Raw genomic sequence first — 25,730 nt, forward strand, 5'->3', positions numbered from 1 at the left:
CGCTTTTAAAAACCTCGCCACGGGAGGATCTCGTTATACTCGTACCGGATTTCATATTCGGAAGGTGTTGGGTTTCTGACCCAGAACCACCCCTTCGAGGGGTTCCCCCTCGGTGGCAGACTTCGTTTGAAGGCAATTCCGTATGGGCCTGGCACTTTAAGATGCGGTCTTTTATTCGACCATTCTCGAAGCTGCACCCGTCAACTTTATTCAATACCGTATTTTGACAGCGGAGGACACATCACACCGCAAAATTTCGCGGTTGGTTTCGCGCCTTTACACTATGCAAGCATTCATTCGTTTTATTTGTTCAGCATTCATTTTTATTTTACATCATGCACATTCTCTATTCTTGTTTCAAAAATTCTACTTAAGAAATAACGAACATATAAAATTTCTTTAAAAATTTTTAAATAAAATTTTACTGATATATTTATATCTTGTGTTGCAAAGTAAAGAACAAATTCTAAATTAGTTTAGGAAATCTTATAATAATCGCATCTTACGTATTATTCTTTAATTCTTAGTAGATTTGTGTTGATTTACATATTAAACCTACATATATAAATATTTAAAGAGATAAATAGAATTGTAATCCCTCATATTTAATTTTATTTTATTTTATTTTATATTAAGACAAAGTCATTTATTAAATTTTTATTTTAAAGCATTTTCTGTAGATTTTTTTTAATTTCTTTGAATTCCCTCAAAGACATGGTTACCTCTTCTAATAATACCCTTCACTGTCTTAAACGTCTTATTCTCACCCTTAGTATCCGCTCTATTATTCGACCTCTACTCGTCAACGTAGCTCAATGCCGTATTTTGACAGTGCAGAATACCGTGGCGTGTGAAATTTCTCCGGCTGCGCTCGTACTTGGCAGCATTTTTCTGTTATACGTCTATTCGGTCCTTTCAAGGGAAGTAAAAAGTACTTCTTTGGAATTATTGCGTCTCCACAGACAGTAGTTGAGCGAACTGGAGACTATATGTATTATAACGATAGTTTCTTTCAAAGTTTATATATAAAATATTCAAGATATCATACTTCCATGAGTAGTGCAAACTTTTTATCTATCTGTCCTACTTTTTTCTTACTTTGATTATTTTAATCTGTAATACATAATAAATAAGAGGTAAAATGATTTTTAAGATGAATTTTAGGTGCTTAAATATTTCCATGTGAATAAATCGTTTATTATTATTAATCTGTAATGTTACAAATTCTTTTTATGCGTCTGTGCGTTCAAGGAAGTGTTAAATGTTTTTAATTGAAACAGATGTAGCCTGATAAACATAGCCTTACACACTCCTAATACGCGACTTGTCCTAATTTTATTTAATTCAGAATAAGATTTTAAAGTTATTTTCGCTTTTATTAAGCTTATGATTTTACTAAATTAATTATTAAATACGATTTAAAAAAAAGAGATTCTATTTTCATTGAATACTAAATAATTCTCAATTTCAATAAACGTTTTACAAAACGTTCTTCTTCTTTTAACGATATATTATTTCCTTTTATCTGTTAGTAAAAAATCGCTTATGTATTATGTTATAAAGATTCAGTCGCGCTTTCCTATAAAATACACCACAGGAATCCTAGATCTTTATCTGCGCACGAAAAGAATGGTCAAATTCAACAGTGGTCCAAAAATTCTTTCTGCTTCTTATCTACCATCATGGCTTGTAAAAGTGGCAATAATTCCGTATTAGATTCAACAGATACGATCGGTAGTTGGTAAACGGTGGACAGGGGACAGAATGGTAGGTGCGAGTTGTGTGAAAAAAAGATGCCCATAGTTCCGTACAATCCCTCATGACAATTGTGCCTGGCAGTAGTTGCAAGGGTCGACGCCTTTACTGAAAGAGCTTTTTCCCTCTTTGAATCTCTCCTTATCCTTCTCCCCAGCTCGCACGTCCCTTTCGTCGCTTTCTGGCTCTCGCGCTCGCGCGGTAGACATAGCGACATCAAAGAATCTTTGGTACCCGACGACCTGCTTCCACCCGCTTACAAGTTCCCGCATAATCGCAAGGGAAAAGTGCCGAAGAGGTTGGTGCCACCCTTCTTGACTAGATAAGAGGTAAACCGCGGTAACGAGGTCATACTCGGAGCGTCGTCAGCGACGAAGGGAAGAGATGATGATGAGATAAAATTATCTTTGATACCAGAAGGATTACACTTTACCTTTCAACGCGCGGGAATAGAGTGGACTGCGTCGGATTAACGACTATGAAAGACCCTACGGGGAATATACGCGCGAATTGGATTATCCAGCAGAAACGTACCGATGCGTAATTAATTATTATCCATTGGACCTTTATCCTTGTGAATTGAGTCATATATCATTCATAAAGCAGCAAAGTTCTGAAAGGAAGTAACAACGATTGCCTCATGATTGTTTGCTTAATACCATATTCATCAATATTCGCCATCCAAAGGCATTATATAAGCGCACCTGCCGTTGGTGTCTCCTGTTGATTCCTTTTATGCCACTTTCGATATTCTTGAGAAAAATCGATTTTTAGGCAGGTAGTCCAACAGATTCAGAAATAGATTTTTCAGAACTATAAGAATATATAACTATTTCTAAAAGGACACTCGCAGGGTCGCTTTACATCTTTTTTACGATCGTCATGACCGGCACCTGCACGGGACGGTGAGAGAAACTTGGTCGCAAAAACGACCGGTACCGAGGTCGTAGGTATACGATGCGGTATCTGATGCAGAAAACCGGTAAAGACCGCAGGACTACAGAAAGAGCGAAGCAGGGAGATGGTGAACGAGCCAGGTAAACCGAAGGCAAAGACACGACCGTGGGGGAGGCAGTGCGGCACATTGTCTTCGGGTGACTTAAAAATCCAACTCGTGGCTCGTTAAGCACGCTATCAGATACAACCGCAAAGGATAGACCCTCGCTGAGGAAGAACACGACGTGTGCCCATGTCCCAGTCCCTTCCACGGCAGATTCTTCTTCTTTACTCCCCTTCGATACTCCTTCGCCATTTCGCCTACGTAACCTTACAGTTCCCGCACGCCAACCTTCGCTTCGGTTGAGTCGTCCGGTAGCATAATATGTGTTAAGCGTGGGTCCGATGATATGGGCGAAAATTTAGCGAAGCGAATGCGCATCACGCGGCAATTTGTTGTTCTGTCCGTACACTAATTACGCTTTGTATCCCTGCAAGTATTCATTATTTATGTGTATTAAAAATAATTTAGGTAAACAAGGTTTTCTGTTTTTCAAATAACCTAATGTTGACTAAAGTATTATATTATTTTATATAATATTAATTTCTAAATAAACTGTCAATAATGCGGCAGTACATTCCAAGAAAAATTGTATGTATGTTTACAAAAGCTATCTTTCTTGTTTCGTTTAATGCGATTTTGATTCACTTTCAAAAAGGTCATACAGACATAGCAAATTTATTATTCAAATTTAAAATTTCGTTTTTATGTTTCCATTTTATTTTAAAACGTTCGTACGTTCTTTTTATTATAAATACTAATTTAAATTCTGCTGTTGATAGAGAAATAATTTCTTTATCACTTTATATAGTTTTATTTCCAAAAATTTATTCAACGCGTTTCTGTAACACTTGAAATATACGAGTAGGCAATTTAATGCTGAAGTCACACGATACACAGTACTCTCGCAGATTTGTGGGACAACCGCACGCTATGTTAATTGTAACATGAGTGGAATGAGTCATCCACTCGTAATCTGTATCAGATAATTTTTTATCCACGAGGGATAAAACCTATAAACAAATAAACATTCTCTTCTTTTTAAATACAATAAGTCGCGCGCTGTATATAAAAAAAGATTTGCATTTTTCAATTTCTTTATATAGATTTTTTTTGTTAATAAAAGATAAATTTATGTATTTCAGGACTGGATGGAGAATTATTTTACGTCAGGGAAGGGACCGTAAATGAATACGCTATGAAATTCGTCGTTCCTGTACCAGCGTTAATTCAGAAGCTCCACTTCACATGGGAAAATCTCGCTGGTAGACCGGTAAGTTCATATAATGAAATAATATGGACGTTAATATTTTAAAGCTGTCGCATAATTGTATGCAGACTGTGCCGTAAAAAAGCGTCAGTAATAAAGATAGGTATAGCAAAAGTTTAAATAAAGATATAACTGTGCAATTGTTGAGCAATATACCTTGAAAGAATGACAATTTAATTTGCATTAATTGTACCGTATAACTCTCATAAAGTTAGAGATTTAACTTTAAAACGAGTAAATTATAAAATATAATATTTAAAGCAGAAGGCTCTAAATATTTTATATTTCTGAGTTTCGTTAAGATCTCAGTTAGCGTATTACGCAAGAACAAGTGCAAAAGGATTTGAAGGAATAGAATTTAAAGCGAGCAGAGCTAACGTGGTAGTCTCGAGGACAAGAATTATCCATGCGCAAGATATTTACGGGCACAATTCTCGGCGAGTACTTCTATGTCTCTTATTTACGTTCCTCTGACTTTTCTACCATTCCTCCCGCATCTCTTTGCGCTTCTTCGCCGGGATTAAAGTCGCCCGCGGCTGAGAAATGCTGAAATTGCTCGTTAACGTAGGAATTCGCGTCACCGCACGTAAGACACTTCAGAGACTCGGGATCTCATCCAACGAATCTCAGCGTTTTTCAGGGTCCAGCGATCACACCGTCCAGCCATTCGAGACTTTTAGCCGATCTTTATTCGCGTTTCCTTCGTGTCTTTATAGCGCGTACTTATCGAAATTATCGAGGCATATCGTACTTTTTACAGTTTTTCAAGTTCTCAGCGCATCGCAATGGCGTAGAGTTCTCAGTCGAAGAACAAATAAAATGTGCAATGTTCAATCGTAGTGCGATGGAAATTACGTGATGTATTTATTTTTCAAGAAACAATTAATTGTCTCAGATTCCTTTTCGTGCTTTAATTAAAAACCCATGTTTCCTTTTCGTCTCGCATCAATATTTCTCTCTTTTATTTTCATTGTACTCGTATACTCGTATATATTTGTTAAGTATTATTAAGAATCTACCTATAAGACTTCTTCTACTTTTTTTGTACTGAATAAATAATGAGTAAATCCTACCGTGCGAATTAATTTTACGTTATTCTTGATATAACGACGCGGCGGACGCGGTCTGATAGTCACGATGGTGAGAATCGCGCAGCTGCATATTCATGCGGGATATAAAATCGAAACCAGATTGTCTCTCTTTTTCTCTCGTTCATGAGTCATCGGCGAAACTACGCAAACCACTTCTGCCCGCTGCTCGTCGACATCCGTGGTACATTGACAAAGTGGCGGCGAAAAGTGGGCAGAATGCGGCGGGGTGTCCGATTGACTCGTCGACGATGTGCGGAAAAAAAGGACGTATCCAGGAGCGGGACAAAGTGGTCCATCCACTTCTTCCAGTTGTCTCGGCATATAGCAGACAACTGGGAAGGAGGGACTAAAGAAGGAGATGAGGAAGACTGACGAGCGACGCAAAGACATCCGTCACCTCCGCGGCAAAACCGAGTGGCTTGAATGGTACTTAAACCAGCGCCTGTCCATCAAACCTGCGGGAATTGTGTCTCGATAAAGCGGTTTCCGGACGCGTCGCAGTACACGTCGAATTATCAAGGGAATCCTCCTGGCGGCTTTACGCGCCAGGCAGCGCATTCAATTTCGATCAGACGTTTGCTGCGTGGGTATTTGTATAGCGCGGGTAGCAATTTTCCTTCCCTCGCGCATCACGCAACGTCGTTTGTATTGAGAATGAAGCATATGGCGGATTTGAAAATTAACGAGAGACTGCAGAAGCTACATTGTGTATGAATCGTACGCGGTATATGGGAATTTTTCCGAAGCTGTATGAAAATTGACATCCTTTGCAAAAGTACAAAGGCCTAACCGCGCAAGGATATTTTTTTTTTTATTTTTTAATATCTTACCCATCACAATTGTTGCCGTGCCATCTGTCATAAGTAATTACATAGTAGTATTTACTAATAAAGAAAGCGCAGGTGATCGAGTACATTTATATTTTAATTGCTGTAATTATAATTATATATGTTTCTTTTTCTATTCTCTCAATTATTATTAAACAAAAAAATTATTATTCCTTTATCTTCCATTATTATTGACTATATTTTACATTTTAATAAAGTTACGGACTGAAATATTATATATATTAAGAATCAGGATTACGAAAAAATCTCATTTCTCGGCCATTTAAATTCTTAACTGGAAATCCGCTAGTCCATTTAGAAGAATCTGCCTGGTTGGCTGCCACATAGTGCGGCAGCCACGGTCTTCGTGGCTGTAAAAGACCGCAGGAGAGCGTTAGATAGCAGTAGCGACAAGCCGGCAAGTTGACGAGGTATTCTCCTCGTGGCCAGCCGAGAACCGATCATCACTGCGAGCTAGTAATCAGCTGCGAGCTTGCTGCTTCTGCATCGCCTAGTCGCTTCCTTCCACCAGCCTTACAATCCCCCTTACTCTCCCCGTTTTCTTTCCACTCTTGTTCTCGCAAATCCTCTGGACTCGCTTTGCTCTCGCTGAGCACAAATTGTCTTCCGAGAATGGTACGCTCGAGATTATAGTTCAACGTTCTTGAGATTATGACGGAGCGGTAGCCAGCCAAACCTCACGCTCTTCAACATTGTTCCGTCTGTTTTGCGTATTCTTTGCGAATTACAGTTCAGATTGGTACTTATCGAACGCTCTTATGCGCTCCTTTTCTCAAACCTTTCGTCATTTCGTTCTGCATTACAAATGCATTTATTCATTGATTAACTTATATGACATAAGCTTCGATTTGTTGGTAATTTTTTTGTAACTTTTTTGCAGAGAGAGTCAAACAGATAATAAGATAAAAATGGAATTCTTGATGTTTTCAGCTACCATATACGATGTTCGTGGATATCAGCAATCCTACAGCGCTGAGTAGTTCCTTAAACATTTCCCACATCGGCGAGATACCGGTTGGTGGTTTACAAACATGGGCCTTATCGTTGCACTGCGGGCCCTACAATATAGAGGTCGACCTCAGTCTCCGAATAAACGTCTCGGTATCAAGAAAGAACACGACCAGCTTGGAGTTCAAGCGGAAAAAAATTTGTATGAACTTGAAAGAGACTCCCACCGAGCCTGAAGAAGTCCTAGTCGCTGCCCCTGACTCCACTTCCGGCGGTCAGATTTTCTACGTGGCAATTGGTTGCGCGTGTGCGTTCATGGCGGCTATTTTCGTTTTGATTATCATCTACTATGTACGTGATAAAAAGACTAGGAGACACCGAGATCCTCTACAGTGAGTGAAACGTACCGTTAAAGAAACCGAATGATTGACCGAATTATTGAATATGCATAAAAGATTTATAAATTACAGAGAATCGAGAGGACTCAGTTCAGCGTGCAGTATGGAAAGAGGTACTGGAGTGGGACCTGCGCAAACTTTTTTGTCACCAGAAACACCTCCACCTACCTCTGCTGCGTCAGGATCATCTTATAGAAGACTAGATGATCGACCTAACAGAGAACTTCATGAAAGAATCCAAGAAATCACCGTACAAAGGTAATTATTATTTAAATTAACAATTAATTTAATTTAATTAAGAAGAAATATCAGAAATATCAAATAGTAATTTTACAAAAATCTGATTGAATAAATATTATTTTTAGAAATAGATTAATTATTTGTTTCACAACAATAAGTGTCATAAAAATAAACATTTTGAGTTATAAATAATACCGCAAAATAGAAAAATTATAAAATTGAGTGAAATAATTAATTTTTTTTCGTATCACAGATGCAGGGTGCGTCTGATTAGTATTGAATTGGAGGGGACGTTTGGACGCGTGTATAGAGGCAGTTATCATGAAGAAGGCGCTTTATCTCCGAAGGACGTACTGGTGAAAACTGCTGCCGAGCATGCATCCCAATCGCAAGTAGGTTAATTTAAAATAATATTTAATGAAAGAATATTTAATGAGATACTCTTGAAAATACAATTAATTAATATAAATAATAATAAAGAATAAAATATGTTAACTATATATCTTATTCATATTATCTTCTTAAAAAATAGAATATTTTATTTATTTGAAAAGAGAGACAATTTTATGTCTTAAAATGTAACTGAGATGACGTTCAAGTATAATTTTTTTGTTTCGAAAAGGTTGCTCTTCTATTGCGAGAAGGTTTAGCTTTGTATGGACTCAGTCATCCAGCATTACTTCCGGTCCTCGGTGTTTCCATTGAGGACAGAAGTGCGCCTTTTCTGCTGTACCCACACACAGGTTACAAAAATATGAAAAGATTTCTATTGAGGTGCAAGTTCAGTAACGAAGGGCCTCCGAGAGCTCTTACAACGCAGGAAGTCGTCGAAATGGCACTTCAGGCTGCTAAAGGTGTACAATACCTTCACAGAAAGAGGCTCGTTCATAGAGACTTGGCTGCCAGAAATTGCGTGTAAGTAAGAATGATAAATAATTGTAAGTCTTCCCGAGACTATTACTAAAGCATCACTAAAAATATTCTACATTATTCGACTAAATATATATTTTGCATTACTTCCTTGATGATTTAATTTTTTGCGTTCTATAAATCCTTCCAGTGTTCGTATAATTTTTATTGCTAGATATATTGCTTTCAATATTGCTTGGCTGGGTTTTCTATGGCAGGTTTTATATTGCCATACAGAGCTGCAGTCGTTACGTCTCGTTACCGAATTAATTGCGCATAGACTTAATAACCAGTGTGTTACCGTAAGGCTTTAATTGCTAGTATCTGTCTGATTTCCATTTAGAGCAACTTATAACGATGCGGTAATAAAATTGCGTAATCTTTTTCCAACGATCATCGTCTCAAGTTCACGGATTTTCATGTTTCAGAGTGGACGATGACTTGAGAGTGCAAATCACGGATAATGCCTTGGCTAGAGATCTGTTTCCACAGGATTATCACTGCCTCGGCGATAACGAAAATCGCCCTATTAAATGGCTAGCAATAGAAAGTTTACTCAATAAGACTTTTACTACAGCCTCTGACGTGGTGAGTAATATATATAAATTAATATAAAAAATACCGTAGAAAAATAAATATTAACCCTTTTAATTTATTTGTTTTAAATTATCGTTAAAAAAATATTTTTATTTTTCGATGAATTAAAATTTTAATTGAGATCTTTTTATTCTACATTCACGATTTATATTGCGATAATGACTATATTAAAATGATGTATGACGCAAATAATACATGTTATATTGACATTTTTATCATATTATTTTCTCCGATTTTAGTGGGCGTTCGGCGTTTTTTTGTGGGAGCTGACGACGTTGGCGCAACAGCCTTATGGAGAAGTGGATCCATTTGAAATGGCATCCTATCTCCGAGAGGGATACAGGTTGGCGCAACCAATAAACTGTCCGGACGAGTTGTTCGCAGTGATGGCATATTGTTGGGCGATGTCAGCAGAAGAGAGGCCAACATTCAGTCAATTACTTATTTGTTTACAAGATTTCCACACGCAGTTAACGCGATATGTTTAATTGAGCGTGTTCTCACTGGCTGTAAAATAGGACTAAACTTTACTATTTCTCCATTGAATTTTTAAACATATCGAAATTTTTATGCAAAGGAATCCTACTAAGACTTTAGTATAAAACCGTGTATGTGTATATATCACTCTAGTACTTAGGTTCTCGCATAATTTAAGCGATTTATAGTAGTCATGTATAGTAGTCATGTATAGATCTATAGACCTATTAGATTCTAATTTAATATATATGCATGCATATATATATATATATATATATGTGTGTGTGTATATAAATAAATAAATATATTTAGGGTTGGCAAAAAATGTTTTTTTTTTCTTTAAAAAAACATTGTGTTTTTTTAAATATGCTTTAATGCTTCATACATGCTTTAAACAGTATTATAAAAAATTATGTTTAAAACATGTTTAAAACATGATTTTTACCAATCCGAATATATATACCTATATATATATATACATATACATACACATACACACACATACACATCACTTTTTTCCAAAACAGTGCAATTAAATAAATCGCTTTAAGAGTAACTCTCGATCAAAATCGAATTTATAATACAATTTTACTGTTAATTTTCATACAAAGAGATTCTAAAATTTTAATCATACACAAATGTATGTATATTTCTAATAGCTATATAGGAATATATATATATTTCTAATTTCGAATTTGTCAAGACGTTGTCTTATATAGTAAATAAGCACATGTAGAAATCGCGTGAATTATTCATATTGTTAAAAGTTAAGACTGAACTCCCACTGTTGCGCCACGTGTTAGGTGCTCCTTCGACCTGTGTCACCCGCGATAACCAAAACCGGTGAACGTACGTCATCGTGCACCACCATTTTCGGAAACCTGTACTGCCGGTGGTGAAACGGCAAATCTGAGTCATGTGATACGCGCTTTGCTTGCCTATATGAATGTATTTCGAGTGTGCCAATATCTTATCTCCTTCTTTCTCTTTTATATTTTTGTACATAATATATTTTTGCGTCGTGTGCGTACGCGTTATCAATGAGTATACGAATCGCGACTAAACGAAAGAATCCCTTGTACATAAATGACGTAATTAGCGCGCGAGACTATAATTGTACAGACAGGCGTTAGCATTGCGAGCCCAATAAATTTCTATCTATACGAACAGAATGACAGCATCGTTACTTTTGTCTACATCCACCCTCTCACTGATCCATCACTACAAAAACAGCCGTAAATGTCACTCTTTTTAGAATAAAGCATCGTTTTAAACCGTCCAGCTATTTCTGGCCAGCGTATTCTCGTGGTGAAAGGAAGGGTGTAAACGCGTTACGAAAAGAGTTTCTGTTTTCTCGGAAACCGTTCGTCAAAGCCATATGTCATGTCTTAAACGAGTCTTGTAATTCGTATGGCAACAGTGCCGGTGTCGCATGAGAAAATTAACGGCGGGTCTCCGCGATGTTTCGTTCAAAATAACGAATATTGAATTTTCATGATTTTTTCATTTTTACCTAATATAATGTTTAAATTTATATGCTATTAATTCTTTTAATTACAAATAAATAAGTTATATACATACAATAATAATATAATTATAAAAAGAATTTAAAAATGATAAATTGTAAAAATGTAATTTAAAATACTCTTAACAATTCTGCTAATAGGTATGGATTATTTCTTAATTATATCACACGCATAAATGATTAAAGAAAAGTTGATCGACACTGTGCAAAAGTTATTAACATAAAATCCTTAGTCACATTTTACAGAGTTTTATATTCTGTGAGTAATTAAATTATATTCAAATGAATAATTATTCATAATATTTTAGGATTATTACAATATTCATAAATCTCAATATAATTTTATGAATATAAGTAATTTTAAATTAGTATGTAGATATATATAATGTATGTAAATTCAACATTTTACAAGCCCTGCAATTTAATCATTTAATTGAAATACAATTGTTTTTATTGAATTTTATTTTTCTATTCGTTATTAAACCATATATTGTAATATATTTCCGCGTTTATAAATAATTCCATGATTTAAATATATTACAATATATTAAACATTTAAATATGTCAGCATATATTAATAATATCGACGCGTTATTAGCCAAGTTCCTCTTTCATAGCTATCGTTTTCTCCCGAATTATATTTATTTTCGCTTTTATGCGCTCTTTGTTCGGCATCCACGAATAACGATACTCTGTGAAGCATATTCCGTGGGAGAATGAACAGCCTTGGGCCGCCAGAACGTTAATTTGCATACACATATTTACACTGTCAAGATACGTCTCCGAGTATACCGAGTATATATCGATGATTTCCCAATAGTGCAAGCTCGATTAGGCACGCTACATTAAGCACTCCGTTTTCTATGCTCCGTCGACGGTAAATGCCTGCTCGTGAAATCGAGGGTGCACCCTTGGTTCATGCTTGGAAAGCCAGAAACTGATAAAAACATGCTGGAAAAAAAGGACATATATTTATACAGTCGACAGACAAACGCGTAAAGTTTAATTGTGCGAGAACAGCAAGAACAGCAAAACTCGCTTAGATAATACAGGTTTTCGGGCACAGTCGTGTCGTTACCGTCGAATATTTCTCGAGAAAACGACGAACAATCCGACAGAGCTTAGAAAATTGATTACAAATTAGTCGCCGGCGCATTTTGTTTTCTCGGAAATAAATATTCTTCGGTCACAATCACAACGGAATACTTAATGAGAATTCTGCGTCATTGTGCGACCGTGATGCCCGTGAGCCTCGTAATCACCGATCTTACAAAGAAGATTTACGTAATGCGATATCCAACGATTGCCTGACGATCCGCCACTGCATAATTGCATCTTTGGCACGAACAACTTAAGCGCGATCGCAACACGAACATTTGGCGCCTGCTGTACGGGTGAATCATTATTCCGTGAGGCACGGAAATACGGCACAGGAAAGGACGACGCCGTTAGAATTATCTCTCTAATTTATTCATTACACAATTGGTCTCGCGTAGCTTTTAATAAACAATTAAATCAAATGGCAAAGGTAAACTTTTTAACCTTTTAAACCTTTTAACGTTGAGACAATAAGAGAAGCCCTATGAACGAAGACAGTGTGATTGGGAAGAGGACCGTCATAGTTCGTAGCGTTGAAAGGGGCAACGAGAGGTTTTAATGAATCTCAATGAGGCCCTTGCGCTCTTTGTTTACATTGGGATTTAGCCAACCGTTGAGGGTGACGGGATTTGAAATTACTTTAGCACTGATGTGCTGGCTGCGACGGACCATAACGGGGTGCATTTTAGAACGAACACTTCGCTCATCGCAATAGACGCGAGATAATGTCATTCATGAGTATTCATCGTACCCTCCGTTAAGCTATTCACAATGAATCGTTATTACAGCGAATCTTTGTTCAGCGCGAAAGTATATGTAAGTATATGTACTCTTCAGGGAATAGTGAAGGTTGTAATAGATTAGTCTCGTTTCTAATATTAATGTTAATCACATATTTTGAAATCGTGCACTTCTGGAATATATTAGAAGATCACTGGTAACGATTGATCTCAGAAATTTATGTAGATAGGTACATGCATCTTATTTCCGAGAATATATAATCGATTAAATGTGTAAAATTCTTATTTGTCATTTTTTCCATTAACGATCTTATTTACATATAATGATCGTTCATTTATATTACGAGCTTGGATCTTGCGATATCGATCTCAGGAAGCAATTAAAATCACTGGTCCGAATCTTTTAAGAAAAGTACATACTTGCTTCTTTGAGTCCATCTTTGTTACGCTTTACGAGTTGGAGGTCATTGCAATTTTCTATAATAATGATTGTCATTACTATATACATCCGCTATAATTATTTATCCCTTCTTTAAAACAACATCATCTTGCATCGTGATACAAGTATTTTATGAAAAATCAGTGTCCCTAGTGTATTCGCAAACGAACAATGAAAATGCAAACAAGAATAATTCTCATCGGTTGTTTTGTAATCATGATTTTTAATAATTTTGGCACGAGTGTCAAAGTTTCGTCAAAAGTCGATTTGGATTCCAACGAAAATGAAGAAACATTAGATCCGACCTTCACGATCTTAAATTTAAAGAAATCTGCTAATTCACCGGAATCAATTTTGCGTGCATCTAACCCATCGACATTAATCTGGCATCAGGGAAACGAATTCGTAAGAGAACCAAGAAAAAGAAGGATCTATACATTGCACGTGAGTAATAGACGTTATAAAAAAATTAATTATGTAGTCTCGTGAGTCGCGAGTTGAGTTTTTGTACAAAACAATAAATACTGTATAATTGCGCTCATTTTTTACGTATTTACATATGGATTTTTTAAACATTTGTGCATTATAACTATTAGTTCTTCGAGAAAATGTTATAAAGTAGTTGCTTTAACAGATTTACAACTTCCATATTCATAAAACAAATAATAGATTACGCAATTAAAAATAATTGAAAAATTAAATTTATATATAATAGATGTAATTTATAAATAATACAATAATAGTATAATGATTAAAAATAAAAAATTAGTTTATATTTAATTTGAGCTAAATTTAATTTTCAATTTAATGTATAAAATTAAACATTATATAAATTGAGTAAATTATGATATATAGTATAAGAATCAATAATTATAATAATTTAATAAAATAAATAATTAATCATACCAAACGTTAAACTAATGTTTAACTAATATTAAATCCAATTCTATTTCCTTATTTGTATTTCCACTGATTATCTAATATTTGACATATTTATATTCGTTTTTGCTAAAGTTTAATTTTAATCTTTATTCAACTAACTATTTATCTTTTTCTAATTGAATAAGTTGAACTGAAATTAAAGTTAATTTACATTGGTAAAACGGCATTAAATAATTTTCATTCTGTATTAAGAAGTTTTACAGAGTTTCGCTTAATCATTATGAAAATTAATTATTTCATTTCAAATTATGTTATGTTATTTATTTGTTTCATATTATGTTATTTCTAGTGATGTGTAAATGTTATTACTTTTGTTTATTATGTTATTATTAGAAAGTTTAATAACCATATAATATATTGGCGTTAAAAACTATTGCAGTTCTTTTAAGGTAATGCAATAATTTTTTGTAGGAAGAGAGAGATTCAGCAAAACAACCCAAAATAATCAATAATATTCAAGTTGTTGTGAATAGCAACGATAGTATACCAAATGAAAATTCTTGCAAATACAGAATTTGTAACGTATCCATTTCCTCGAAATCGGACGAAAAAGGAAATATCATCACTGAAGTGTATTTCAGCATTATCACGAAAGCAAAACCGAATGTTAAGATTGATGATGTTCCAGTAATCAATGGTTTTCGAGGTATCAGTGAGGACTATGATAAGCAACCAATTTTTCATTCAATTAATTCGCCACGTTCAATAGACGCGCATTTATATTTTAATAACATTCCACAGGTGAGAAAATTCTTTTGTTCCATTATATGAGATTTAATGTATGAGAGTCAATATTCAAGTAATTAAAGCTCACTTTCGATGAGCTACATATAATTGTGTATAGATTTTAGGTAGAATTCTATTTACAATTCTACGTGCTATATATTTGAATATTGTGTATATATTTTGATGTAAATTTTATTTCTTCAAATATTTTTTATATTTTATAGTACATAAAATTATATAATTTTACAGAATTTTATCTCCACAGTTTAACACAATTATATATACCATCTGAAGTAAGTTTAAAAAAATTTCTTGCAATATTTCAATATCTTAAAGACATGCTCTTCTTCTATCGTAACAGGTTCAATCTAATTATCATGGATATGATGAGTATGGGCGAACTTTTCGACAGCCTCATCAAATGCATTGGAATTATCATTTTGGAAATCGTGATAACGTGAGATTTCGGGGTCATAAGACATGGGTACGAGATAGACCTATAGTGGATGATAAGATTGAACCGCCACTTAGCAAGACCAAACCCAGCAACACATATTAATTATAAAATAATTTATTAAATTGTGTGTAAAACTTTAATGATGTAAATATTGCTATAATATTAATCATGTTATTAAAAGCAATTTAATGATCACATAATAAAATTAAGAAATCAACATAAAAGCGTCAAGAGTTTAATTTATGCATAGTAGATACAATAATATGAATATATTTAAGTATATAAATGTAATAATTAAATGCAGAATAATCGTCAAAAGTGTTGCATTTACTCAATATTATTCGAGTAAAACATAACACTCATGTAAAGATTTTATCAAGATTTTTAAATGTGTATATCGTGTATAAAAGTTATAACTTTTAAGAAAGAATATTAGTTCTAAGAGAAACTTGAGTATTTGTGTGGTAATCTTAAAGAAACATTTGAGCCTGAGTTTTGAGAATTCTATGCTACAATCTTATTTTGTAACATTAACAATTTTGAATTATAAAATTTTATCATTAGCATGTACGTTTTATACAGTACATGATAGTAAATTAATGATTATAAACATAAACACGATTAAGAGCGTAATTTAATTAATCATACAGAGTGCGATAAGTAATTTTTCCATCATCATTAACGCCTGTAATAGAAGACTTATGGTTAATCGGCTTGCCATCCGGACCGGTCATGCTGGAAGAGCTCGAACTAGAGAATACTCCAAAGCTGTTACCCGATGGCGGAGGAAGATCATCAGCAAATCTGGACTCTATTCCTGGAGAAGCCTATGACGGATAGAGCGCCGGTAATAAACACTATATTGAGTAGACTGGAATCTGATTGTGTGCAAAATGAAGCATATTAACTGGACAATTTCTGTATTGCTTTTTGCGTGCGATAACTCATGAGAAAAGCGTAAAACTCACGGGACTGATTTGGCCAAATTGAAAACCACCATTTGGACCTAAACCGATGCTGGAACTCGCAACCTGAGGTATGCCGCCACCGTAATTTCTGCCATCGTAATTAGCGGCTTCATTGGCCAAACGATTATGGAGTTCCATGTTGCTATACAATACAAATTCTTATTTACAATGTGCTTTAGCAACACGTATGAATAAGATAATTTGCAATTACATTTTTACAAAATTAAAATTATTAGATACAAAATATTGAATGTTTCTCCTTGATCTTCAGGATAAGAAACTAGATAGACAATTCCTAAAACGAAATACGAGAAGAAATGTCACCAAAAGAGCAAATAATAAAAGTAAAAAATTTTACAGTCATTATAGGGATGCTGTTTTAATTATGTAATAAAATTTTATACATAAAAGGTTTTACTTTAAATTTAAAATAACTTCAATATTTCTAAATATGTACTTAATGTACTTATTGATAAAATTAATCTAGAATTTATATATTTAAAGAGAGATCTATTTTATTAACTAAACGACAGACTTGAAAGAGCTCTCTGTTGTTAAATGTTAAAATGATATTGAAATTGTATAAGTGCAAATGATTTTATAAATATAATCTCAAGGAATTCCGCTCAAGTTAATTTTATTTATGCTTCGATCATTTGCAATTTATATTACTCGAAGACTTACGCCTTATGTTGCGCCTCGATCTGCGCCTGAATTTGTTTGATCATATTAAAAGTAGGATCATTAAAGCTAGGAAATTGTCCTGGGTATAAGAATCCGGGTCCTGGATTATACGGATCTGCGAAAAAATACAGTACACGATAAGATATAAATAACAACATATTGTAAAAATCATGCATACACATGCGATTGCATTTACTTATAAATCATAAAAGTTAATATAAACTATTTAATATAAATTACCTAAACAAATAAATAAATAAATACATAAATGCAGCATACAAATAAATAAATATATAAATAAATAATATAAACATACAAACGCACGCGAATATGATATAAATAAATAAATAAATAAATGTCGAAAATTATTATCACGTCATTAGTCGCTTTATATATTGTAGTATAAGATCCAATTACGTTCGACAGAACATCATGCATTTTTAAAAGAACATCAGCACGATTTCGCCAAACAAATTTCAAGATACGTAATTCTGATGTCTCTTCTTTGCCTTCGATATCCAATTGGTTTTTCAATCTTTTGCCGATCTTTTATAAACACCGAGAAATGTCCAAACCATAGCATGCAACCCCAATTCATTCATTATCCTCCAAAATTCTGAGACAGTCTTCGTCCTTGCATTTTTGGGTTCATGCTCGTACCTCCGCCGAAATTGAATCCGTTCTGATTTGGTGAATTATTCTTGTTCGGTGAGATATCCTTGCTCGGTGAGTCATCCTTATTTGATGGATTATCCTGATTTGGTAAATTATCTTGAAATCCTCCTCGAGTACCGAAAGACGGCGTCGGAAATCCCGTCGGTGAAGCCGCCGTGGGAAATCCCATTGGATATCCTGGATATCCAAAACTTCCAGCGGACGCGCCTGCGGATGCGAATCCGGGCCCGTTGTTCGTACCGGTCCATGCATAGTTCGGGTTATAACTTGGTATAGAGTTGAATCCAGAATAGGGATCGAAACCTGAATCATAACCGCCAGGACCGAATCCGGGTCCGAATCCAGGTCCGAAACCAGATCCGAATCCGGGTCCGAATCCGGATCCAAATCCGGGAGCGCCAAATGGTCCAGGAGTTGGCGCTTCATTCTTAGGTTCAGGTTTCTTAGTGGAGTCGTCAGGTTCGTCGACATTCGAACGTGGTTGAACGCTCGGTTTCTCGGACGTCGGTTTCGTACTTTCTGGAGTTGTACTAGGCGTAGTGGATGGAGTTGTTGGAGTAGTGGAAATGGATGTGGGGGTACTGGCAGAAGTGGAGGTCTGAGTAGTCGTAGGAGACGTCGCCTCTGTGGTACTGGATGGTGTAGTAGTTGGTTCAGTGGATGGGGGGGTGGTTGTAGGCGACGTTGGAGATGTAGTCGATGATGGTGTAGTTGATGATGATGTAGTTGATGATGATGTAGTCGACGATGGTGTGGTCGACGATGGTGTGGTCGATGATGGTGTTGTTGTGGGATCTGTTGTCGAGGAAGTTGTTGTAGTTGCTTGACTGGTAGTAGGTTTGGTGGTACTCTCACCATTCGAATCGTCAATTTCTCGCTTCACCCTGGACATCGTGGCGAACGGTCTGTCGACGTGTTGTTCTCCAGCTTCGAAAAAAAAAACGAAAACAGAAGAGCAATTTTTTATCGATAGTTTCTACTTGAGATGAAACTCGTTTTGTTGATGATTCTCAGCTACTAGTTGAAAAAGCATTGTTAGTTGCAACATGTCTTATGAGCATATCTTGAAACTCCATCACCAGAGAGACGCAATTATGTACTAGAAATATTACTAGTCACACTTACACAATTACAATATGCGTATAATAATGCTTAATGTAATAGATAATAGATAACATTTAATAAATGTGTTACTAATCACAATATTGCGTAAATAGTAGATAAAGATAAAATGCGATGCGTTCAAATTTAAATGCTATACATATACAAGTAGTATTTTTGTAAGGAGATACACACTAATATTCGGAAAACATTAAACAATTATTCATATAAAATATACGACAATTAAAATCCTGGTTCAAATCCAGAACTTGGACTATTTATAATAAAAATCATCAGTCTATCAAATTATTAAAAAACTTGCCAATTCAAATATAGTTTGCAAACAAATTATTTTTATCACTGACTTATCTTCAGCTTAATTAAATAAAAATTAATAATAACTTAACAATGTGTGATTAATCGTGAACGTGATATACGTGATTAACTATGAAAAATTATTAAAGTCACGTTAATTTGATAAATCACGTACTTATAGCATTTTTTTTTCAATAATATTGTGATGTTTCGGACTATTGATATTTACGTATGCTTCATCTCACTATTTCATCTTATTTATTAGTATTGTATTTAAATTAAAATTCTTTTTTTCAACTTACCTTTCTATTATTTAATTATCTCATTACTACAAATGCACACATATTATATATTGTAAATTTTCATTTTATATTAGAAAATATATTTCACTGGTAAATTCTACCTGTTTAAACAAAAGTAGGAACATTTTGATAAGCCAATTAGCCGTATATTTTATATATAATACCAATATGATAGGAATAGCATGTCATGCACGACAAGAAAACGATGCGAGACAAGAAAACGAAAAAGAGAAAATATGAGAAGATAATAAAAAAGAAAGTGTCTTCTCATGAGTCAAGGTAAAGAACGGAATGAGGTCACGGTCTACAGGCGTCAAATTATCTTCATTTGGCTAGCAGTCGTGTGAGTAGTTACGCATGTGTTTATATGCGCAGACGAGCATGCTGTATCACGGAAAACGCATGGTTGCACAGACGAACATTAATCGTGGTTATCACGATTAATATCGTTCACGCTCTTAGCAATCGACGATTTAATGACGATTTAATCACTAACGATATTAATGCAACAATTATATATTTCCATATTCCATTTTCACGAAACAATCAGCGTGGATAATTTTGTCAGTTGCGTCAAATAAAATTGTGTATAATGCACATGTTATAACTAACGTGGTATATTTAAGAAAATAATTTTATTTTCTTTTTCTAATTTTCGGTCATATATTTAAATAACATGGTAATTGTAATTAATCAAGAATAAAATATTGCGAATGGCATAGATATGTAAGGCGTGTATGATAAAACCTAGATATAATAATGATGATTGAAATCTATTATATATATATATATATATATCCTTTTTATAAATAAATTTATAAATAAAAAATATTAGTACTATTAATGGATAATCTTGAAAAAAAGAAAAAGAAATTAAATGTGTAAATTGCCTCATACAAATTAACGTATTTGCACAATTATCATAAATTGTAAATAATTTCAAATCACTGACAAAAGCTTGTTTAGTGATTTAACGATAAGTTATGAAATGTCTGTAAAAAGATTTTTGGTAAAGATTAGTGAGAATATTTATAGCAAAATAATTAATGTCATAAATAAAAGATTATCTTAATTATTCATTTTTCGAAGTATCTGCAATCGTACAATTTCTGAATGTTTACGTTCAGAGAATGCCAACAGTCTGACAGCAAACCTCCTCTTTGGCGTTGATTAAAATCATAAAATCAATTATACATCGAATTCGTCGTGGAATTTTGCTGCATTTGCTACTCTCGCAATTATCCTGAAATTCCCGTGCTATTCACCGTCAGCTATTTCTGGTTAAATGCAACGTTGTTGTTATATAACTTAATACTGGCTTTAATTTTTATCAACCTTGATGTATGTAGCAACAAGCAATTCTTTTTTAAATAATTTTATTTTGTTAATAATTAACATTGCAGAATTAGTTCGATATCATTTACATATTATATCACACATTGCACAAAACACTAAAAAAGATTATCTAATAAAAGTGATTAAAGATGGGAAAATAATGTTATGCATCGAACTCATAATTTCTTTTTAATTACAATGAATATATTAATTTCTAGAGTACGTAATTTATCTTCCCACCCTGCTCTCATAAATATTAGTACACTGAACCCTTAGCAACAAACATTCGTAATAAAAAATGTAAAAAAGATTTTCTCACACACAAAAGTACTTTAATATCGCAATTACAATCCAAATGTGAGTCTTAATTGCGGAAAACAATAGATATTAAAATATTTGGTGCGTTCAAACGTACAGTATCACATTAGTAAACAAATAGAAAACTGTTAAACTCGCTCATGAATGAGAAAAATGGAACCTCAAGATAGCCTACTTACATCCATAAGGATAACCAAAAGCAAATCGGGCCTCCGTAAAGGATCCTAAGATAGCAACCAAAGCGAACAATGCGAAGATCCTACTATCCATTTTTCTGATAATATCGTCGATCAGTCGATGAAGTAAGTTAATGCGGAAAAACCGAGAAATAATTCTTACGTATATTATCGCTTATTATTTATATATCACTATTTTATCGCGTAAAAACCGAATGATCTTGATGTTGCCGCAGTCTGCAAAAGAATGACTGACTCAGCTGGTGCTGCGATCATCTTATATAGCATCCATCTCGTATTAGCACTTCATTACTCCTAGCATTTTTCCTTGCGATATTACGTTCATGAAAACTTCAGAAGAAATTTTACGTCACATTATTGATAAAAGTCACGCGCGAGACGTGGATTTGCAATTTTATTAACATTTGTTGCAAAATTGCTATGTGCCGCAATTTCATCTATAGCGTTAATATAATAAAAATTTGCAAATAAAATTCAATTTCACTATTGATAAAAAATTTTCAGTATAGTTTTTTATTTAAACAAATGGATTATAAAATACAGCTCACTTTTATAAAAAATACAAGTCAAAATATTTTTCCCGTCTTGCAGCTTGCAATAATTATAATTTCTATATAAATTTATAAATTGTTATGAAAAAGTTATTCACTGTTTTTTTCAAGAAAATAATATTTTTTTCTAAATATGTGGAGATTTCATATTACAAATTTATTTAGAAAACAAAATCAATTAACTGACTTAATATTTCTTTGTTCCATGATTATTATTTGCGTTCATTTAATTTGCCATTTTTACTGCAAATTCTGCTTGTTTTAATAGAATAGAATCATTCAGATCTTGACAGTGATCTTGCTCTTTATACATACTACACCAATTCTTGTTCTGTTGTTTTTATTTGGGAAAAACACATGATTTCATTTCTACAATTTGCACCACGATAACCCTGCGATAATAGCAGCATAAATAGAAAATAATCATAGCGGAAACGTCTTATTTTAATCATTGATTATAATCTCTCGTAGGATAGACAGTCAATATCGAAATAGTACATTCAAGATTGTAAAGGATTTTTCCATATCGAGAAGTCAAAGCGTTAATTATAGTTTTTCATTCACGCAAGATTTTAGTGAGCACGTGCATTTGAGATTCAAGTTATTGTATTCATATATAAAATTGCAACAAGTTGAAAGAAAAACGAAGTATTTTTCCAAACTGTTTAACTGATATATAATACATATGTAGATATTTGTTTCATTGTTACATCGATAGGAATATTCGCTTTTACAATATTTATGAATTATTTGAGTAGAATTTTTACTTTTCTTTAATTTGATTTTCTATAATTTCGTAATTTTTTAAATCCTTTCTAAACAAATGTACATGTTTCGAAACGTAATATCTATCCCGGAAAAGTTTTAATTTTCATTTATGTATATTCCGAACGCTATTAATACTAATTACACTATTAATCGAAATAATCAATATGTTTTTCAATTTATTCCTTAGTGCTTATGATTGAAAGAAAACACATTAGATAGTATCGAGACTTATTATTAGACAGTAAGCACATTGCTGCTTCAAATATCTTTAATATCTCTTTGAAATATAAGAATATTTCTCCGTGACCTATCACTTCTGATAATCTGATTACGAGTAACTTTAGCTTCCTTTAATTGCGAAATCCAATATTGTATATACATTCATTGCCATCAATCATAATTTTTTCAGTAGTCGATATTTCACCCAGTGTCGCCATTAATAGCGTCAATTTGCGCATAATTGTTTATAAATAATAATGGCCTGTCACTAGACGATCGCGGTTAGTTTCCACATCCTGTTAGATTGATAATCGATCCAGGATATAACAGTGATTATTCCATCGTCTCTGGTCCCCTTAAACCCGCGCCCGAAGAGCGTGTATTTTCCAATTAATCGATCAGAGTAATCCTACAAACAATTGATTATCGACTAGCAGCTAACAAATTAGTACCTTCTCAGTTGCATTCGCGGAACTTCTATGCGCAGTAATATTTCATTCAAACTAATTATGAACAGCATAAGTAAAATGTCTTAACACAATGCATTGCCTTTTACTCATGATATTGTTGAACGTTCAGTCACGGTACGACGTGACTCAAACGCACATATTTTTTAAATACGAGCGATAAAGACATTCCATTCCGGAGAAAAATGGTGCACTAAAAAAATGTTAAGGAATCTATGTTAAGAGTGTACTTTATTTAGTTTTACAAGTGTGTTAATATTTATACTTTAAATAAACTATATACAATATAATAGTTGTGTTTATGTTTTGTTTTTGTTAAATAACACATACATTTTATAGTTTATTTATTTTATTTGTTATTATTATTATTATATGAACTAAAATTAAGAAATGATAACAAAAATCTAAATTTTTTTTAATAAATCGAGTTATAAGTACTTTGAGTTTCCAAAATAACTTATACAAAGTTTTATTCCAACTTAATAATTACAAAGATTTAGAACAAATAAATATTTTGTTTATTTATTAAACAACTAGTCCTATCGCAATATAACTTTACATAAATACTTTTGAATAACTATAAAGTACACTTACATTAAAAAATTAGGATTTTTCTAATTTATTTTATAGTATATTTCTATACATTTCTATTACAGCACAGATTTGAAAACTACTACTACTTGATAAAATAATTTATGATCCAGATAATATATCGTCATTAAAAAAATTTGTTGTATTACTTTTAAATGCGATTTAGAATAATCTGAAATTTTTTCATAATTTTTTCTTATCATTTTCAAAATGTGTGCAATATATAAAAATGAGCAAATATTATTCATGTCGTAAAAAAGTTTGTATTTTTGTTAATACGATTGATTTATATATAAAACCGGACACATTTCTCTATAGAATGCTGTAAACTTATTTTCTATTTTCAAAAACGATAATGTATATATTTTCTTTCCCATTTATCTTCCAATAAGTAAAGTTAATCATTTAATAATGACATCCCAATTGAAAGGCAATTTTCAATTTAATTTTATTATCGCTTGACATTCTACTGCAAAAAATAATAAAATGTGAAACGAAGTTTGAGTTTGTCTTGTACAAATATCATTAATGCTCAATTTCTTCACCTCTAGATAATTTTATCCAAGAGATATCTCCCAAATTGCAATGGAAATATCTCCTGGATAAGGTTATCCGCAACTTATCTGGAAATGAAGAAATTGGGCATAAGTCATTCAAAAACTTATTTATAACATTTTCGAATTCTCAATGATAAAAACCGAAATATCCTAAAATCTCTCTCTCTCTCTCTCTCTCTCTCTCTCTCTCTCTCTCTCTCTCGGCAAACTTTTTTCTCTTTCAAATAATCGAATGACGTGGCTGTTCGGGAAAATCCCATCGCGGAACTTGATTATCTTCTACGCAATAATCTGACAGCTGCTTTGCTCCTTCCTGGGCGCCCTATTGTTATGGAAAGTAAGATACCATGCTCCATCTTCAAATAAAGCAAGCATGACCACTATAACCAAGTATACACATATTTTATATATGTATATGTTGATCCCTATCTATTCAAAGTCAAGATCTCTATGCAAAATTTTTTTTAATATGTACAATACTTCCGTATGCTTCATAGCGCATTTTACTGTAAAAATTTGATAATAAGCCAAAGCGTTATCTTCTAAAAGTTCAAAAAGTATTAAGCATAATTTTGTCGAAATTCCTGAAGGCTTGTAAAAATTTTAGTTTATTTTAAAGAAATTTTAAAAAATTCCTAAGAACAATGGGACAACAAATGTACATAGTAATTCTCAGTAAGTTGCTTATCTATTTGCTCTGCAATAGATATAAGTGCGCTTCATGATTATATATATATATAATATTGAGAAGTGTACAATAAATCTATTACGAAACATTTAAATTCTTTGATGCAAATCTTTGATTATACAATATTACACGCGAATTTGCTTCTTAGATCAATTGTTTGTTTTCGAGTACATCCGAAAGAAAAAGTTACGCACGTTACATGATTTATTTAAATACTAATCATTGTCTTAATAGTTGTACATGCTGAGGTCAATGGTCTTTAAAAGAAGAATGTCACGTCTTTTAATCATTAATAATGCATAACGAGTCATAAAATCTAGAAGGCTACATGAAATACTTGCCGAATCAGATGATTAAACAAGGTTAAACACATTTAAACACGTTAAACAAGGCTAGATATAAATAAATTATTTTAGTTATGCAAGTTATTTTAGGAATGCAATATTCCTGTTTATTTTTTGTGCCTTAGATTATAGTTATACAACGGAAATCACTATTGATATATATATAATATATATATATATATATATATATATA

General features: G+C 33.2%; 3 protein-coding genes across 5 annotated transcripts in view; 2 read left to right on the forward strand and 1 right to left on the reverse strand.

Moving 5' to 3' along the window:
• Window positions 1-9,625, forward strand: part of LOC108754834 (tyrosine-protein kinase Dnt-like) — a 24,034-nt gene extending 14,409 nt beyond the window's left edge. The window contains exons 2-8 of the mRNA XM_018497461.1: window positions 3,898-4,025; window positions 6,892-7,301; window positions 7,380-7,565; window positions 7,801-7,939; window positions 8,170-8,462; window positions 8,885-9,044; window positions 9,293-9,625. Coding sequence (XP_018352963.1) covers window positions 3,898-4,025; window positions 6,892-7,301; window positions 7,380-7,565; window positions 7,801-7,939; window positions 8,170-8,462; window positions 8,885-9,044; window positions 9,293-9,541 — 1,565 coding nt within the window. The 3' untranslated portion in view covers window positions 9,542-9,625. The remainder of the gene's footprint in view (window positions 1-3,897; window positions 4,026-6,891; window positions 7,302-7,379; window positions 7,566-7,800; window positions 7,940-8,169; window positions 8,463-8,884; window positions 9,045-9,292) is intronic.
• A 3,585-nt stretch (window positions 9,626-13,210) lies between these two features.
• Window positions 13,211-15,687, forward strand: LOC108754945. Its single transcript, XM_018497621.1, has 3 exons — window positions 13,211-13,776; window positions 14,686-15,015; window positions 15,362-15,687. The coding sequence occupies exons 1-3, from the start codon at window positions 13,504-13,506 to the stop codon at window positions 15,557-15,559; spliced, it is 801 nt and encodes a 266-aa protein (XP_018353123.1). The 5' UTR covers window positions 13,211-13,503; the 3' UTR covers window positions 15,560-15,687.
• Window positions 15,688-15,883: 196 nt separating this feature from the next.
• On the reverse strand, window positions 15,884-21,590 carry LOC108754845 (nuclear pore complex protein DDB_G0274915-like). Of its 3 annotated transcripts, XM_018497480.1 has the most exons (6): window positions 21,335-21,590; window positions 18,550-18,711; window positions 17,770-18,504; window positions 17,110-17,224; window positions 16,426-16,567; window positions 15,884-16,284 (listed from the first exon to the last, which is right to left on the reverse strand). In XM_018497480.1, the coding sequence occupies exons 1-6, from the start codon at window positions 21,423-21,425 to the stop codon at window positions 16,096-16,098; spliced, it is 1,434 nt and encodes a 477-aa protein (XP_018352982.1). In that variant the 5' UTR covers window positions 21,426-21,590; the 3' UTR covers window positions 15,884-16,095. The 3 variants fall into 3 exon arrangements, with proteins under 3 accessions (XP_018352982.1, XP_018352973.1, XP_018352990.1); XM_018497471.1 differs by having other exon boundaries at window positions 15,885-16,284; window positions 17,770-18,711; XM_018497488.1 differs by having other exon boundaries at window positions 16,205-16,335; window positions 17,770-18,711; window positions 21,335-21,589.
• Between the last annotated feature and the right edge of the window lie 4,140 nt (window positions 21,591-25,730).

The sequence above is a fragment of the Trachymyrmex septentrionalis genome, unplaced genomic scaffold (genome assembly GCF_001594115.1).
Source record: "Trachymyrmex septentrionalis isolate Tsep2-gDNA-1 unplaced genomic scaffold, Tsep1.0 scaffold121, whole genome shotgun sequence".
In the NCBI taxonomy this organism is placed as follows: Eukaryota; Metazoa; Arthropoda; class Insecta; order Hymenoptera; family Formicidae; genus Trachymyrmex; species Trachymyrmex septentrionalis.